This window comes from Salvelinus alpinus, chromosome 3 (genome assembly GCF_045679555.1).
Source record: "Salvelinus alpinus chromosome 3, SLU_Salpinus.1, whole genome shotgun sequence".
NCBI lineage: Eukaryota > Metazoa > Chordata > Actinopteri > Salmoniformes > Salmonidae > Salvelinus > Salvelinus alpinus.
In genome coordinates, this window is record NC_092088.1 from 39,682,836 (window position 1) to 39,701,470 (window position 18,635).

General features: G+C 42.3%; 1 protein-coding gene across 4 annotated transcripts in view; it reads right to left on the reverse strand.

The window, feature by feature from the left end:
* LOC139570696 (E3 ubiquitin-protein ligase MARCHF5-like) overlaps nucleotides 1–18,635 on the reverse strand; it is a 63,112-nt gene that overhangs the window by 7,930 nt on the left and 36,547 nt on the right. For all 4 annotated transcript variants that reach the window (XM_071392819.1, XM_071392818.1, XM_071392817.1 and 1 more), the window contains one exon: nucleotides 4,843–4,973. In XM_071392819.1, coding sequence (XP_071248920.1) covers nucleotides 4,843–4,973 — 131 coding nt within the window. The remainder of the gene's footprint in view (nucleotides 1–4,842; nucleotides 4,974–18,635) is intronic.

The following is an 18,635-nucleotide window of genomic DNA, read 5'->3' on the forward strand; positions in this document are numbered from 1 at the left end:
CTCAATGTATTTGAAAAATATTCCCAACTCTCTCCCTTTTGATAACCACTCGGCATAGAAGGGAAAAATGCAATGCTCTGATCCAGTGGAAACATCATAAAATACCTGATTATTTATTATCCCTTGAACAAATAGCCTTCAGCTGTGTCTGTCCCGAGCTCACTGTCGCGGGAAACTCTAATGGCCCAGAATATTTTATACAATGTCGCAAGTTTGTTTGCATGAGCTTCAGGCCGACAGTTGATACGTGTCCAGCAATGGGATTTATAGGATATTTATTTTTATCAGGATATTTTCTACCTGCAGGGTGCAATGTTTTTATTTGTTGGCTTTATGTAGGCTACTTTTACATAGTTGGCAATGGCAACAGAAGTTACTTTAAGATTTTTATAATTTAGATAGAATGTAGATTAACCACAGACAATGACTTTGAGATAGACTATTATAAATTAAACTGTTCCACAAAAATGAGCATATGAAAATGACAACTGGCATGCAGATCAGTAGAAATGGTAGGATAAATCGACACTCCAAATGGAAAAGGGTGCCAACCCCTGGTGTAGCCTATTCCCGGCAACTTCAGGAGTGTAACGGCAGAATCTGCGAAGGCCAACGGCAGCGGGAGGAGGGCTGGAAACAGGCTTTTTTCTTCTGGTTAGGCCATCTGGCTCCCTCGAGTCATTTGTGGGTCTTAATTATTTAATTAAAAAGCGTGCTTAAGACAAGCTCAGTACATATAGTTGATTTTTATTAAAACACATAGGGTGTCTCTATATATGGAAAAATACATGCCTTGGTCGACCAATATATTTTTTTGTCAGGGACAGCTACTACAGTTGATTTGTGTGTAAAAAACACAGAACATATTCTTATAAACAGGGGTATGTCCATTTTATTTATTTAACTTTTACCTGGTAAAATAAATACATATTTTTATAACAGACATACACCTCCCCATCTTCACAACAACTTTGCCAATATGACTTGACCATGATAATTGAACATCCAAATGGTATACCTATGAATTGAGCGTCCTCAACTTGATCAATGGTCTCGAACTTTATGGAAAACTCCACTTGAGGTTTTAGGTCTTCAAGAATGTTTTGAACCAAATACAATGATTTTAGTTTGATTTAAGATCCGTTCTGATACTGACTGTAACTGCTTATTTAGAATTTCAGTGAGCTCACTGGCTTTGGGTGCTGACATGTAGTGTGGAATAATCTGCATAGTAATTCATTCTAGCTTTGTGTAAGACCAGTGGCAGATTATTTGTAAAAATAGAGAAGAGTAACTGCTCATGGCAACTGCCCTGCGGGACACTGTACTTTACATATCTGATGTTAGAGAAACTTCCATTGAAGAACACTCTCTGGGTTCTAATGGATAAATAACTCCAACCATGTGATGGCAGGTGATGTAAAGCCATAGCAATAATAATTTATGATCAATAACATCACAGGCTGCACTGAAATCTTAACAATAAAGCTCCAACTATCATCTTATTAATTTCTTTTAACCAATCATCTGTCATCTGAGTCAGTGCAGTACAAGTTGAGTGACCTTTTCTATATCCATGCTGAAAGTCAGTAGTTAACTTGTTCTCTGAAAAATAGCATCGTATTTGGTCAAACAATTCTCTATCAGTTTACTAAGAACAGGCAGCAAACTGATTGGGCGGCTGTTAGAGCCAGTAAAGGGTGCTTTACTATTTTTAGGCAGTGGAATTACTTTAGCTTCCTTACACACCTGTGGAGACACTCCTTTAAGCTTTGGTTAAATATATATCAAACAGGGGTGGCAATACTGTCAGCTACCATTCTCAATAGTTTTCCATAAAGGTTGTCTATACCTGGTGGCTTATCAGTATGGATTTTTTCCACCTCTCCCACACTAACTTGACCAAATTCAAAACAGCAATCGTTCTTTCATTATTATTATTTTTTTATACAAAAATATGATGGTTCACTGTTCAATGTCATTTCACTTCTGAGCTTTTCCAATTCACTAGTGAAATAGTCATGGAAATTATTGGCAATATTGAAAGGTTTTGTTATAAATGACCCATGAACTTAAATGAACGATGGAGATGAACTGGGTTTTCTGCCCATGATAGCATTTAAGGGAGTAGCTTAAATAATATAATTTAAGGTGTGCGTAAAACCAAGATATGGTCATGTGCCAGGATTCTGAGATAAGAGGGATTTGGAGCTGATTTCCTGGTGTTTTTACAGTTTTTTATGTCCAACAATTCTTTTGGGCTCAGAGAACTTGGGGGCCCAAATAAAACCAGTTGGGGAACACTGGCCTAGGCTCTAGGACAGGATATTTCCCTCCTGCCTCTGAATTGTTACAGAATTCATGTCTGTGACAGAGATACCTATGTAGTGAATTGTGCATAGGCCTATCAGATTTGTGACTATCTGAAGAGTCACATTGACAGCTCAAGGAAGCAAGCAAAATTTTATAGGCTATACCGTAGGGGTTTACTAACTGCATTCGAGTCGCGTGTGCAGTCCGGCAATGTCAATAACGCATGTGTTTTGAATTTATGGCGACCTTGTACGAAGTAAATACGCTAGGCTAAACGCTTCAACGCGACAACCTGCTTGCATAATGTGCTATAAATGTTTTGGGTAATCTGCTGCTGCGCATGTAACATATTTTGTGGAATTGCGTTAGTTCGACTTTGGGGAAAATGTTGTAATTTCCCGGGTCTTGTCATTTTATTTTTTGGGGAAATGTGACAGGATCCCGGATTACCCATGTTAATCCCTGCTCCCTAACTATCCCTAGAGATAGGCTATCCAAAGTCAAACTAACTTTGCCACAGTCGCACACCACCCGGCTGAAGCTAACTGGCGAAATAATTTGGCTTACCCTTCCCACAGACATCCACATCAAACCACACAACGAAACAAACTCACATTTGAATTCAGTTATGGCCGGTAGCGTTTCTTAATTAACCAAATCTAAAACGAGGCTAAATCAGGAAGTGCAGACACCCTTTCATTGTTTGAAACCTCAACATATTACTTCATATTATGAGCCATGTCTTACCTTGCTTCAAAGTAGCCTAGGTAAAAATCTGATCATAGAAAAGTGGAGGCAATTTCTTTCATAAAGACTTCCTCATATGCCATTGAAACCAGTATTTCTCGCCTTTTCTATTGGTTTTCATATCAACTTTCTTTTGTTGCCCAGAAGCCAAATGCACAATCCTAGTCAAACTCAGCAAAAAAAAAAGAAATGTCCCCTTTTCAGGACCCTGTCTTTCAAAGATAATTCGTAAAAATCCAAATAACTTCACAGATCTTCATTGTAAAGGGTTTAAACACTGTTTCCCATGCTTGTTCGTTGACCCATAAACAATGAATGAATATGCACCTGTGGAACGGTCGTTAAGACACTAACAGCTTACAGACGGTAGACAGGACGGACAGCTGATCGTCCTCGCAGTGGCAGACCACGTGTAACAACACCTGCACAGGATCGGTACATCCGAACATCACACCTGCGGGACAGGATGGCAACAACAACTGCCCGAGTTACACCGGGAATGCACAATCCCTCCATCAGTGCTCAGACTGTCCGCAATAGGCTGAGAAAGGCTGGACTGAGGGCTTGTAGGCCTGTTGTAAGGCAGACATCCCCCAGCAACAATGTCGCCTATGGGCACAAACCCACCGTCAATGGACCAGACAGGACTGGCAAAAAGTGCTCTTCACTGACGAGTCACGCTTTTGTCTCACCAGGGGTCATGGTCGGATTCACGTATATCGTCAAAGGAATGAGCGTTACACCGAGGCCTGTACTCTGGAGCGGGATTGATTTGCAGGTGGAGGGTCCGTCATGGTCTGGGGCGGTGTGTCACAGTATCATCGGACTGAGCTTGTTGTCATTGCAGGCAATCTCAATGCTGTGCATTACAGGGAAGACATCCTCCTCCCTCACGTGGTACCCTTCCTGCAGGCTCATCCTGACATGACCCTCCAGCATGACAATGCCACCAGCCATACTGCTCGTCCTGTGCATGATTTCCTGCAAGACAGGAATGTTAGTGTTCTGCCATGACCAGCGAAGAGCCCAGATCTCAATCCCATTGAGAACGTGTGGGACCTGTTGGATCTGAGGGTGAGGCTAGGGCCATTTCCCCCAGAAATGTCTGGGAATTTGCAGGTGCCTCGGTGGAAGAGTGGGGTAACATCTCACAGCAAGAACTGGCAAATCTGGTGCAGTCCATGAGGAGATGCACTGCAGTACTTAATGCAGCTGGTGACCACACCAGATACTGACTGTTACTTTTGATTTTAACCCCCCCACCTCTTTGTTCAGAGACACATTATTCCATTTCTGTTAGTCACATGTCTGCGGACCTTGTTCAGTTTATGTTTCAGTTGTTGAATATTGTTATGTTCAAACAAATATTTACACATGTTAAGTTCGCTGAAAATAAACACAGTTGAGCGAGAAGACTTGTTGAGGTTATTAGCAACCCATTCTAGTTGTTGCATCTGTAGATTCCCCCGCTTTCTAAGTTTCTAATATGGAACTGCTCGCATCAGATGCGCTGTTTACAATTGCACTTCGGCAAATGTTTGAAAATGATGTTTTATTGGCTGCTTCATAACAGGAGTTGCATGTTCTGTTAAGATGAGTTACCATAATCTTTAAATGTGATTTCTGTCATTTTGAGTACCATTGGTGGACGCCCTTACGGGTTACGCATCCAATGCATATGGGTCCCGGTAAACTTCTCAAATGGCCGGTAAATTAAAATCTTCCCGGTCCCGTTGTTTCCTGACGGAAACCCTAGTGTGTGTGTGTGTGTGGTGGTCTCACCTGCATGACGGTGACAGCCCCGTACGTGACGGCGGTCCAGTAGATGGAGCCCACCATGATGCCGGCGGCGGCAAAGGGACAGGCCTTGGAGATGAGCCGGTCAAACAGGTCTAGAACATACACCACTGGCCCTGGAGGGAGACAGGGACATAAGAGTTGAAAATAGATTGCACACACCACTTTGTGTGTGAAAAAGGCTATACGGCATTTGTTCCAAATTGTAAAACAGGGTCGTACAGGCTGTTTTCCCCCCTCTATGGCCTGGGTCATATTCTTTAGGGTAGATCGCGAGCTACCAGTAGCTCTCAGCCCACTTATGAGTAGCTGGTCAATCAAAACCGCAAACTGTCATTAACAAAACTCCCGGCTACTATCCAATTAAAGCCACATTGATGTTCTCTCACCCCTGGTTAGCCACTATTGGCTTAAAAAGCCAAACTTTACACTATCTGCCAATAAAATGTCCAGCAATATTGTTCCCGTCTGTCTGTTTGATGCACGTGTTTGTCCATCACTCCGTATGTAGCCAGTTAGCGATGCTAGTGATAACCATCTTATGGGTAGACAGGTTTTCCCCCCAAAACCTTCTCAATTAAATGTTAACTGCAAAGAAGGCTTACCTGACAGAACAATATCTACTACTTCTAGATTATTTCCTCAAATTCGACGGCGATTGTTTTGCAAACTCTGCAGAAAAGTCACGAGACCGACACATTCCTCTCTTGCTAGATGTGTAATTGAAAAGGGGAATTACACTTTGTGTTTCGACCAAAAGTGGTCTTCTGATGTGACTTAAGCGTTGCCATGGATTCAGAACATCCATTTTTGTTGTTTCTCTCTAAATAATTGTAATATTGAGAGTAAAAACTGGGGGGGAAAATCTCAAATCAGGAAAAATAAAATAGAGAAAACAGAATACAGGAAAACACTAAATATAATTTAATGGGAACCCCTTAGTTAATTACCAGGTATATTGACAGAAAACACATCTCTTTTATACCAAGGACCTGGGAAAGAGTTGCAGGGTAGAGGAAGAGAAGAATGTGCCTATTTGAACGCTATAAAAACTGAGTAGCGTGCAACGTTTCATTTTTCTCATGCTAGAAAAGGTTGGAGGGGCACACCGTAGAAAACAGTTTTGCTACAGAAAACCCTGTTTAACTGTTGGTTTTCAATCACAGGCCTTTTCGTGTGAACTCATTTCATTTGAGCATTTTTCTCTCTCACTTATTTTAAATACTAGAATGCTACAAATAGCTCATGCAGAGGCGGAGAAGAGCACCAGTAAAAAACACAGAGTACTAAAACAGACAACACCTCTGCAGTTTGGGAATGTCTCGCTCTCCAGCAGGGGTCATAAGATGGTTGCTGCTGTCCTGGTGGTAAAATGCTCAGTGTACAGTGTGCACCATCCACCCTTCTCTCTATCTGACCCTACCCAGTGTAATTCACCTACAACGAAAGTAGCCCTACTTGAAGTACAATGAGGAAAAACATACGCAAAGTGAAAACGCATGGCAGACACATAGGCCTACATGCACACTCGTGAGATATTCAACGAGAAAGGTAACTTCAGCAGTAAAGAAAGGCACACAGAATAAACAAAGAACAACAAATACACACACACACCCGCCTGAGACATTCTTAAAGTACAATGAGCAAGGTGACTGAAGTTCAGCCATGAGGAAATGATGAAAAGAATGAGCTTCCTTTAGCATTCCTGTTGTGCTCAGAGCAAAAGCATGCGAGGTATTGGGTTTGATTGGGAAACATTGACACTGGAATGTGTGGCGACAGAGGCTCAGACGGAGAGGAGCGGAATGGATTCTCAAAATGTCCTGAAGGACCAAAACTAGTTTTTAGATGAACGCTACCAATTTTACTATGGCTGTGGAACACCTTCACAACGCGAGAGAGATATAAATACATCGCTCTACCCTAATAACAGACCTGTGTCAAAGACCAGATCAGGCAGCCACCCTCTGTTATATATAGGCTAGTAACCCATATTTATATATCTTGTTTGTATCCAAATGTAAAAGAAACCTGAAAAACAATACTTAGTAACAACTATGTCAACTGTCTAATAATATTAATAATAACACAACTAAAACTTTGATTAACAGCATAAAACTACTAAATAATGAAAACTACAACTACCTATACAAATTAACAAATATCGTCACATATGTCCACTTGTCAGACACACTGTCAAGTTACAGCCATGACCTCCATCTTCCCTTTTTTTTCTTCATCATTCCTCTCTCGCATTCCAGAGCACTCGGGGGAAACCATGCAATATTTACGGGGACGTGAGACAACCTCCTCTGCCCACACGGGCCCATCCAGATACTATTAATACCAGCAGCAGGAGACCAGTGGAGAACACTAAAGGGAGAGAGGGGACATCAGTTCTCTGATGCGATGTAAAGGATTGTCCTTATCAGGGGCTACAGCTGAGCTCTCGGTTTAAAAAAAAACTAGGCTAGGATTTCTTGGACAACATTAATGCTGCGTCATTGTTTTGAGCAGGGCTGTGTTCATTTCTATTGCAACTTAATTCAGGGCCGTGTCATGAATTGAAAACCTCAAGTAGAGGTTTAAAATGATTATTTTCTAATATATTGGGTCGGCCGAGGCAACAGCATCAGTTTGACATTGAATGTGGAATGTTTTAGTGATCCTCAACTAGGCCAATGAGCTGATTACGTGGCACTTGTCATCGTGGCACTACAGTCCACTGTTAACCCCCTCCGCCCCCATTAACAATGTTCCAGTGCTTTTGCCCTAGATCTGGGATTTCAGACAGAGACCAACTCAGTACACTGACCACTCCTCTAACGTATAAATTACTTCCAAACTCGAGAAAGTTTCTTTTCTCGCTATATGTTTATTGTGATATTGTACAAAACTTGGTAGATTTGTTGTTCAGCAGCATCGTGGGAACCCCCGTACTATATCAGAAGCTGTTACAGAAGGCTGTGGCCAGACACCAGTCAAGCTTCAGAGTAATGGAGGATACTTGAATAAGGTTGGTCACATTTGATCAGGTCAATGATCAAAATACTATCTGTCCTGGAATTCCCCTAACCACCACGGACAATGTAACCAGTGCTGTGTGTATACGTTTGTCTTTTATGTTGTAAGGAGGTGCCCCCTTCCACTGTGCCAATGAACTAGTCCTGGGTCAAAGTGAGTAATGCCAACCAGTCAGTGCCATGCTGGCACATGTCCCTTGTGAATTAGGATCTCTAATTGGCTGTTGAACTGTGTATTTACTGTTGGCTTCCATGACTGTATGGTGACAGTCTTTCTCCCTCCCTTTGTGATATAGGAGCAGGGTCACATATAGGAGCCGAAGTCCGGCTCCTCCATGACCAGTATCTGTGACGAGAGGCGCCTGAAGCCGATCTACGCCGCCATGCCCAGCATGCATTGACAAACACCTCAGAAGGGGTGATTACCAATAAGACAGTGCATGACAAGTATTTAGTAATATCACCCCTTCAATACCTATGTCACGCATCAACTCTTCCTCGATTTTCTACAGATGGGCAGAACAGATGCTTTGAAATGGAGTCCTCTGACTGAAATACAGGTTGATACTGATGTCTGAATTAGGAGAGACTTAGCATTAAAATTATACAAGACACACATGACTTTTTATAGTATTTTGCTACTATTTAATTGAATGGTACGATCAATAAGGGGGGTACCCAGTGTATTCCTCAAACATTTTAGGGAACTCCCGTCTTATACAGGACATTATACAGGAAGGTGTATTTGTTATATTACATTGTTATATTAGCAGAACACAGCTTCTACAGTATTATGTGCAGTATGGTTTATTCTACATGAAACTGTTATACGTAGTTTAGAATAGCTACATAAGTTGAAGTCAGAAGTTTACATACACCTTAGCCAAATACATTTAAACTCGGTTTTTCACAATTCCTGACATTTAATCCTAGTAAAAATTCCCTGTTTTAGGTCAGTTAGGATCACCACTTTATTTTAAGAATGTGAAATGTCAGAATAATAGTAGAGAGAATTATTTATTTCAGATTTTATTTCTTTCATCACATTCCCAGTGGGTCAGAAGTTTACATATACTGCCTTTACATTGTTTAACTTGGGTCAAAAGTTTCGGGTAGCCTTCAACAAGCTCCCCACAATAAGTTGGGTGAATTTTGGCCCATTCCTCCTGACAGAGCTGGTGTAACTGAGTGAGGTTTAGGCCTCCTTGCTCACACACACTTTTTCAGTTCTGCCCACATATTTTCTATAGGATTGAGGTCAGGGCTTTGTGATGATCACTCCAATACCTTGACTTTGTTGTCCTTAAGCTATTTTGCCACAACTTTGGAAGTATGCTTAGGATCATTGTCCATTTGGAAGACCCATTTGCGACCAAGCTTTAACTTCCTGACTGATGTCTTGAGATGTTGCTTCAATATATCCACATAATTTTCCTACCTCATGATGCCATCTATTTTGTGAAGTGCACCAGTCTCTCCTGCAGCAAAGCACCCCCACAACATGATGCTGCCACCCCCGTGCTTCATGGTTGGGATGGTGTTCTTTGGCTTGCAAGCATCCCCTTTTTCCTCCAAACATAACGATGGTCATTATGGACAAACAGTTCTATTTTTGTTTCATCAGACCAGAGGACATTTCTCCAAAAAGTACGATATTTGTCCCCATGTGCAGTTCCAAACAGTAGTCTGGCTTTTTTATGGCGTTTTTGGAGCAGTGGCTTCTTCCTTGCTGAGCGGCCTTTCAGGTTATGTCGATATAAGACTCGTTGTACTGTGGATATCGATACTTTTGTACCCGTTTCCTCCAGCATCTTCACAAGGTTCTTTGCTGTTGTTCTGGGATTGATTTGCACTTTCACATCAAAGTACATTCATCTCTAGGAGACAGAATGAGTCTCCTTCCTGAGTGGTATGATGGCTGCGTGGTCCCATGGTGTTTATACTTGCATACTATTGTTTGTACAGATGAACGTGGTACCTTCAGGCGTTTGGAAATTGCTCCCAAGGATGAACCAGACTTGTGGAGGTCTACAATTTTTTATGAGGTCTTGGCTGATTCTTTTGATTTTCCCATGATGTCAAACAAAGAGGCACTGAGTTTGAAGGTAAGCGTTGAAATGCATCCACAGGTACACCTCCAATTGACTCAAATGATGTCAATTAGCCTATCAGAAGCTTCTAAAGCCATGACATAATTTTCTGGAATTTTCCTGTGCTGTTTAAAGGCACAGTCAACTTAGTGTACGTAAACTTCTGACCCACTGAAATTGTGATACAGTGAATTATAAGTGAAATAATCTGTCTGTAAACAATTGTTGGAAAAATAACTTGTGTCCTGCACAAAGTAGATGTCCTAACCGACCTGCCAAAACTATAGTTTGTTAACAAGAAATTTGTGGAGTGGTTGAAAAACGAGTTTTAATGACTCCAACCTAAGTGTATGTAAACTTCTGACTTCAACTGTATATAGCCTATGCATGGTCTATATTATCAGATGTGCTATTAGCAATAAGCATTATCACATGTAGCCCAACTGAGGCAGCATAGTGGCTATAAAATGTACAGGCTGAATCATGAGGTTTGTCCATCTGCATTTACCCTATTGGACACAACATCCTGATTGTTATTATTAATCATTATTATTTTAAAATGTGAATATATAAATTATTATGAATTATTATTCACTGGTGGGAAAAATTTGTTTTCTATTACAAAGTAGGCTGTCATTGCCCTTTTAAGACGCCATTGCCCCTTTAAGAGCTCTGTGCAGCTGCAGGTAAACCATGCTTGAAACTGGTTGTAAAACTGCATTTGAAAAACAATGCCAGGCACGCAATTAAAAGGAGTAGAGGAATAAATGTGGTAGCAATGGAAAACTGGGATCCCCCTCTCTTTTTAAACTCAAAACTGCTTTCAAAATAAATTTGCTAAAACTTATTTTGCATTAAGAGTGTTTTCCTGCTATTGCATTAAGAATTGTTGTGCATTGACTGCTTGTCAGAATCAATGATTTATATATACACTAGATGACTAGTATAGGGGCACTGTGTTGAAGCCACCTTGCCTCCATCTTGCCACTCCCCCACCGTTGTAAAATATATTTTGGAAGCTATAGAAATGCATTTATTAATGTCTACATTCGTTTTTACAACATGTATTATATTAGACACACCTTAATGCATATGTTTCAATTATATTATGTGAGCTAAAAAAAAAATCCCTGTCACTACAAAAACAATATAATACTTAAACACGTAATTTTGTCCTTTTAATTGAAATACTGTAGAAAGCCTCCAATCCAACACCTCCAATTGACTCAAATTATGTCAATTAGCCTAACAGAAGCTTCTAAAGCCATGACATCATTTTCTGGAATTTTCCAAGCTGTTTAAAGGCACAGTCAACTTAGTGTATGTAAACTTCTGAACCACTGGAATTGTGATACAGTGAATTATAAGTGAAATAATCTGTCTGTAACCAATTGTTGGAAAAATAACTTGTGTCATGCACAAAGTAGATGTCCTAACCAACTTGCCAAAACTATAGTTTGTTAACATGAAATTTGTGGAGTGGTTGAAAAGTGAGTTTTAATGACTCCAACCTAAGTGTATGTAAACTTCCGACTTCAACTGTATGTTCAGCAATTGCACTCTTCTCATATTACTCTGTAGGCTACTGACCAATGCAAAGCTTAGAGGAAGCTTTGAATTGGACAGTTGTCTACAGTGGTATGAGAAGAGTGCCATCCTCCTGCATCTCACATCTGCCTGTTGTTATTGCACTCTGCCTGCTGGACACATGGGTTGAGTGTACTCCACCCCTCTGGCTACCTGACTGCACCTGTCCATAACATGTATGGGAGGTGGTGAGGGCCATGCCGGAGTGGTGTCAGGAATATAACCTCTCCTTCTATGTCAAGGTGCCCCCCCCAAATTGATGGGGCCGCAGTTGGAGAGGGTGAAAATCTTCAAGTTCCTCGGCGTTCACATTACTGACAGCCTGAAATGGTCTGTCCACACAAACAGTCTGGTGAAGAAGGTGCAAAAGCACCTCTTCAACCTCAGAAGGCTGAAGAAATGTGGCTTGGCACCCAAGACCCTCACAAACTTCTACAGATGCACCATTGAGAGCACCCTGTCGGGCTGTATCACCGCCTGGTACGGCAACTGCAAGAAGATCATCAAGAACCTCAGCCACCCGAGCCATGGCCTGTTCACCTGGCTACCATCTAGAAGGCGGAGACAGCCCAGGTGCGTCAAAGCTGGGACCAAGAGACTGAAAATACAGCTTCTATCTTCAGTCCATCAGACTGTTAAATAGTTACCACTAGCTGGCCTCCACCCAGCGCCCTGCCCTGAACTTTAGTCACTGTTATTAGCCGGCTACCACCCGGTACTCAACCCTGCACCTTAGACTGCTGCCCTATGTACATAGTCATTGAACACTGGTCCCTTTAATAATGTTGACATACTGTTTTACCCACGTCATATGTATATACTGTATTCTAGTCAAGGCTTCTGGGAAGGCTTTCCACTAGATGTTGGAACATTGCTGCGGGGACTTGCTTCCATTCAGCCATAAGAGCATTCGAGGTCGGGCCCTGATGTTGGGTGATGAGGCCTGGCTCGCAGTTGGAGTTCCAATTCATCCCAAAGGTGTTTGATGGAGATGAGGTTAGGGCTCTGTCTAGGCAAGTCAAGTTCTTCCACACCGATCTAGACAAACTATTTCTGTATGGACCTCGCTTTGTGCATGGGAGCTTTGTAATGATAAAAAAGGAAAGGCCATTCCCCAAACTGTTGCCACAAGTTGAAGCACAGAATCGTATAGAATGTCATTGTGTCCTGTAGCATTAAGATCTCTCTTCACTGGAACCAAGGGGCCTAGCCCGAACCATAAACTGCCCCAGACCATTATTCCTCATACACCAGAGTCCAATGTTGGAGAGCTGTACACCATCCCAGCTGACGCTTGCCATTGTACATGGTGATCTTAGGCTTTTGTGCGGCTGCTCGGCCATGGAAACTCATTTTATGAAGCTCCCAACAAACAGTTATTGTGCTGATGTTGCTTCCAGAGGCAGTTTGGAAGTCGGTAGTGAGTGTTGCCAACTGAGGACAGACAATTTTTACATGCTACACGCTTCAGCACTCTGTGAGCTTGTGTGTCCTACCACTTCACGGCTGAGCCGTTTTTGCTCCTGGACGTTTCCATTTCACAACAGCAGCACTTACAGTTGACTGGGGCAGCTCTAGCAGGGTAGAAATTTGACCAACTGACTTGTTGGAAAGGTGGTATCCTATGACGGTGCCACATTGAAAGTCACTCAGCTCTTCAGTAAGACCATTCTACTGCCAATTTTTGTCTATGGTGATTGCATGGCTGTGTGCTCGATTTTTATACACCTGGCAGCAACGGGTGTGACTGAAATAGACGAATCCACTCATTTTAAGGGCTGTCCACATACTTTTGTATATATAGTGGATTTATATTCCAGACTGATAATGCTCGTTCTCATATTTATATTTCTTAATTCCTTTCTTTACATTTTCGGGACTTATGTGTATTGTTTTGTATTGTATTGTTGGGTATTACTGCACTAGGAACATAACTATTTCACTACACCCGCGATAACATCTGCAAAATATGTATATATGTGAACAATACTATGGGAGATTTGAGGATAGAACCTCACCCGGAGAGCTGTGCATGTCAGTGTGTGGTTTGCCAGCCAAATCCTTAGATTTGGCCAAATAGACGAATAGAATGGCATTCTAGTTCTGATTAGACAGCTGATGTACTCTTCACACAACTTGTTTTTATTTGCTAGGCATGATGTCTTTATCAATACTGTCCTATCAATCTGATATTTACAGCATAAAATGTGTTGTCTTTGTAAACAAGAACACACTCTGTATCTACACTCTGTACGATGTTTTGCAATGTCCACATGTACATTAGCCGATATTAGTAGTTCTGGGATTTGTACCGAGGGAAAGATGTAACAACGGACATAAGGAGAGATGACGCGAGACAAAACTAGTCAGTTAGAATAGAATATTGTGTTGAAGGACAGCTGAGCTGACTCGTGACTGGGCATTCAACTCACAGTTGATACTGTTTCCACGGTAACATGCATTTACATGATGTGAAGAAACGTTGAAACTAAGTTGCAAGCTACTGTTGTAGCAGGGTGTTGTAAAACGAGTGTCCTATGAAACACATTCCAGACCCTGGCTTTAGCCATCATCAATTTTACAGAGCTAGATAGGATAGCCCGCTGTATAAACACAAGGTCAGAGCAGGCTTTAGCCTACACATAGAACTGAATTAGCTGACCATCTTGATGGCGAGACAGGAAGGGAGAAGTCCTCAACTTGAAAATGGCATTCTCTCCATAGCAAAAGCTATCTTGGCTGACTCCCTGTACTCACTACTGCACTTGTTTGTTGTGATTGCATGGCAAAGACACCCACATCAAACCACACCCCCAAGATATCTCAAATTTTCCTTCAATCATGGCCGCAAGCATTTTTTAATGAGCATTGTTGAAAAACAGGAAGTGCAGTCGCCCTTTAATACACGATTGAATTTAGAATTGTTGCACAGTGACTGGGCTTATTAAAGCACGTTTCACTCCAGCAGTAATGAGCTGAGGAGCTGCAGCAGAAATCCCGCTCAAAATATGCTGTGCAGGTGTGTGATAGCTGTGCTGGATAAATAAGATAGGCTATACGACGACTAACGAAAATACACACGCGCCAATTTTATTTCCACTAAATTATGCAAATGTACCTATAGACCGATACACACGACAGTCAAATGTATTTCCATCGACTGGTATTTCCATCAATGATTTTCACTGAATGCCTGTAGTGACGGTGCTGATGCTATTTTTGGAGAAAGGAATGACATTAGGTCTGAAATGTAAGAACACTGGTGTTTCAGTCCAAGATGGCGGCTTTCTCGCTCTCTACTTAGCGTGCAAGGCAGTCATAGGACTGCAGTGGACTTTTCAGCTGGCTACAGAGACCCGAACGAACAATGGAAGGGTGACATTTGTCACCTCAAAGCTACCAAAGGCTAAACGAGGAACAAAAACTTTTAATTTCCTAAAGTAGTTATGAATATATTGGTTTCCTGCGTCCTGACAGTTCTGCCACTTTCCAGGATTGTGCCTTTGTTTGCTAACCAGATTGATCCAGCTTGAGCACATTAATCTGGGCATATTTTGATGACAGCGTCGGAATCCCTTACGCTTTCTCCATGCCTAAACATTGCGCCAACCCCGGCTAGAGGGAACTGGGTCACACTTAATGTCTATTGGCAAAACGGAAAGCTGAGCAATTCATTTTAGCGCTTGGCAGCAGATTCCATAATAAAGATTATTAAAAGAGGGGAGATGGGATAGAGAGAGAACTGCATCCCACTTCTTAATTGGCGGGCAGGCAGGTTGGCACACTGTTCCAACCCACTTGTGTATCCTCTCCCAGAAGGACCAGCAAGGACACACCATCCCTCATTTTACACCACCGGCCAAATCCGCATGATAGGATGGGTCGAAATGATCAGTTGCTGATGTAAAAACAGCTAGCTTAGCATACCAGTGCTACAGCTAACTGCACTCTCCTCTCCTACTAGAAATCACAGAGCTTACTGCTCACAACTAGCAGAGGAAAAACATGACATGAGTGGTGAGCTACATCCAAACACATACACCACGGTGTAAATCCACTATTGTGATGCTGCACCAACCAGAGGCCCGGCCCTGAGAGTAGGAACATGAGTAGGCCTAATGCCCATCAGGCTAACAAATGAGCTGGGTTCAGCCTGTCAGCACTCGGGAAGGCTCGCGAATGGCGCAGCGGTCTAAGGCACTGCATCTCAGTGCTAGAGGCGTCACTACAGATCCTGGTTCGATTCCAGGCTGTATCACAACCGGCTGTGATTGGGAGTCTCATAGGGCGGACCACAATTGGCCCAGTGTCGTCCGGGTTAGGTTTTGGCCGGGGTAGGACGTCATTGTAAATAAGAATTTGTTCTTAACTGACTTGCCTAGTTAAATAAAGGTTAAATAATATAATTTTTTAAAATTAATTAACACCACCCAGCGCCCATACTCTAGCTCTGCCTTTATTACACACATTTAAAGCTGTCCTACATGTTTGTGTGCAGTTTCCAGGGCTGATTAAAGTCAATTAAACATCTTAAAGCCATTGCCAACTGTGGGAAAGTAGACAACTTTAATTTTCTTCCTAAGTTTACTTCTTAGCAGCCCAGTCAGATGGGTGAATATAAATCTAGACACAGAATCTGTTTAGTCTCGTGTCTGTCTGTAGGCCACAGTAATCAAGCCCAGAACACAGATTACTCCCAAGAACACACTTAATCCCAAAATGGCGTAGCAGCCGGACGTGTGTTTTGTCTTGTCCCGTGTAAATAATAGTTTCTCGTTTTTTCCCAAATATATTTCGTATATATTTTAATCTCACTTTCCATCCACGGACTGAATATACTCTCCTGCAACCCGCCTCACCCAATGTGGTACGGATCTGCTATTTTTATACTTTAGAACCGGAACCCCCACCAGAAGTCAGTTAGCCACTGCTAGCGGTCTTCACCGTTAACTCGGGACACCAGCCAGCCTCAACTCGGTCTATACCTGCCAGTCTGCACAGCGCGATATCAACCCAGAGCATATCGGAATGCTTTTTCTCTACCACATCTCCAGATTCCTACCGCAAGCTCTGGACCTTTACACCGGATCATCACAGCTAGCTAGCTGCAATCTGAGTGGCTACTCCTGGCTTAACGTCTCTGTCCCGAAGCAAGCACCAGTTAGCCTTGAGCTAGCCTCGAGCTAGGCCCATCTCCTGGCTAGCCGAAGAGGTCCATCAGCTAATTCTTGGGCTACAATACCTATTTGCCAATTCGCCTGGACCCTTTCTTGCCGATACGGAGCCCCGCCGATCCATCACGACTGGTCTGCCGACGTAATCGTCCGAGGTGGTTTCAACAGGCTTTTCCGTTGCGACGTCGCCAAAGATCCATCTGCTGGGCACGGCCCGCTAGCTTTCTGAACGCCTTGTCTCCAGCTCGCCTAGCGTAGTAGCGACTACCGAACAGCCCCGACTCACATATTGCTGCTCATTGGACCCTATGATCACTCGGCTACTCATGCCTCTCCCTAATGTCAATGAGAGGGGATTGTGTAAGGTCTCTCCCAGAGTGCCACGAGCTGACCACCCGCATTAACGTGTACGGGTAGCTTGCGTTCCATTGCAATTCTAAACACAAAGGAATTCTCCGGTTGGAACATTATTGAAGATTTATGTTAAAAACATCCTAAAGATTGATTCTATACATCGTTTGAAATGTTTCTACGGACTGTAACGGAACTTTTTGACTTTGTCTGTACCTAGTGATCACGCCTCATGAATTTTGATTACTGGGCTAAACGCGCGAACAAAAAGGAGCTATTTGGATATAAATTATGGACTTTATCGAACAAATCAAACATTTATTGTGGAACTGGGATTCCTGGGAGTGCATTCTGATGAAGATCATCAAAGGTAAGTGAATATTTATAATGCTATTTCTGACTTCTGTTGACTAAACAATATGGCGGATATCTGTTTGGGTTGTTTTGGTCTCTGTGCGCTGTACTCAGATTATTGCATGGTGTGCTTTTTCCGTAAAGTTTTTTTGAAATCTGACACAGCGGATGCATCAAGGAGAAGTGGATCTAAAATTCCATGCATAAGTTGTATCTTTTAGCAATGTTTATTATGAGTATTTCTGTAAATTGATGTGGCTCTCTGCAAAATCACCGGATGTTTTGGAAATACTGAACATAACGCGGCAATGTAAACTCAGATCTTTTGATATAAATATGAACTTTATCGAACAAAACATACATGTAAGTCCTATGAGTGTCATCTGATGAAGATCATCAAAGGTTAGTGATTAATTTGATCTCTATTTCTGCTTTTTGTGACTCCTCTCTTTGGCTGGAAAAATGGCTGTGTTTTTCTGTGACTTAGCTCTGACCTAACATAATCGTTTGGGGTGCTTTCGTCGTAAAGCCTTTTTGAAATCGGACACGGTGGCTGGATTTACAACAAGTGTATCTTTAAAATGGTGTAAAATACTTGTATGTTTGAGGAATTTTAATTTTGGGATTTCTGTTTTGAATTTGGCGCCCTGCAGTTTCACTGGCTGTTGACGAGGTGGGACGCTAGTGTCCCACATACCCTAGTGAAGTTAAGGTTAGTTATTATTATTATATTATTGTATTATTTCACAATGGAGCCCCCAGCCCCGCCCTAAATGCCTTAGATAGCTCTTTTGTCGCACCCTCCACACATGCGGAGACCTCACCTTGCTTAAATGGTGCCTCCAGAGATGCAAACGCTCTCATCATCACTCAATGCCTAGGTTTACCTCCACTCCAAATTTCCATCCCCAACTACAACATTTTCCGACAAGATAGAACTGCCAAAGGGGGCGGACTTGCAATCTACTGCAGAAACAGCCTGCAGAGTTCTGTCATACTATCCAGGTCTATGCCCAAACAATTCAAGCTTCTACTTTTAAAAATCCACCTTTCCAGAAACAAGTCTCTCACCGTTGACGCTCGTTAGAGACCCCCCCTCAGCCACCAGCTGTGCCCTGGACACCATATGCGAATTGATTGCCCCCCATCTATCTTCAGAGTTCATACTGTTAGGTGACCTAAACTGGGATATGCTTAAC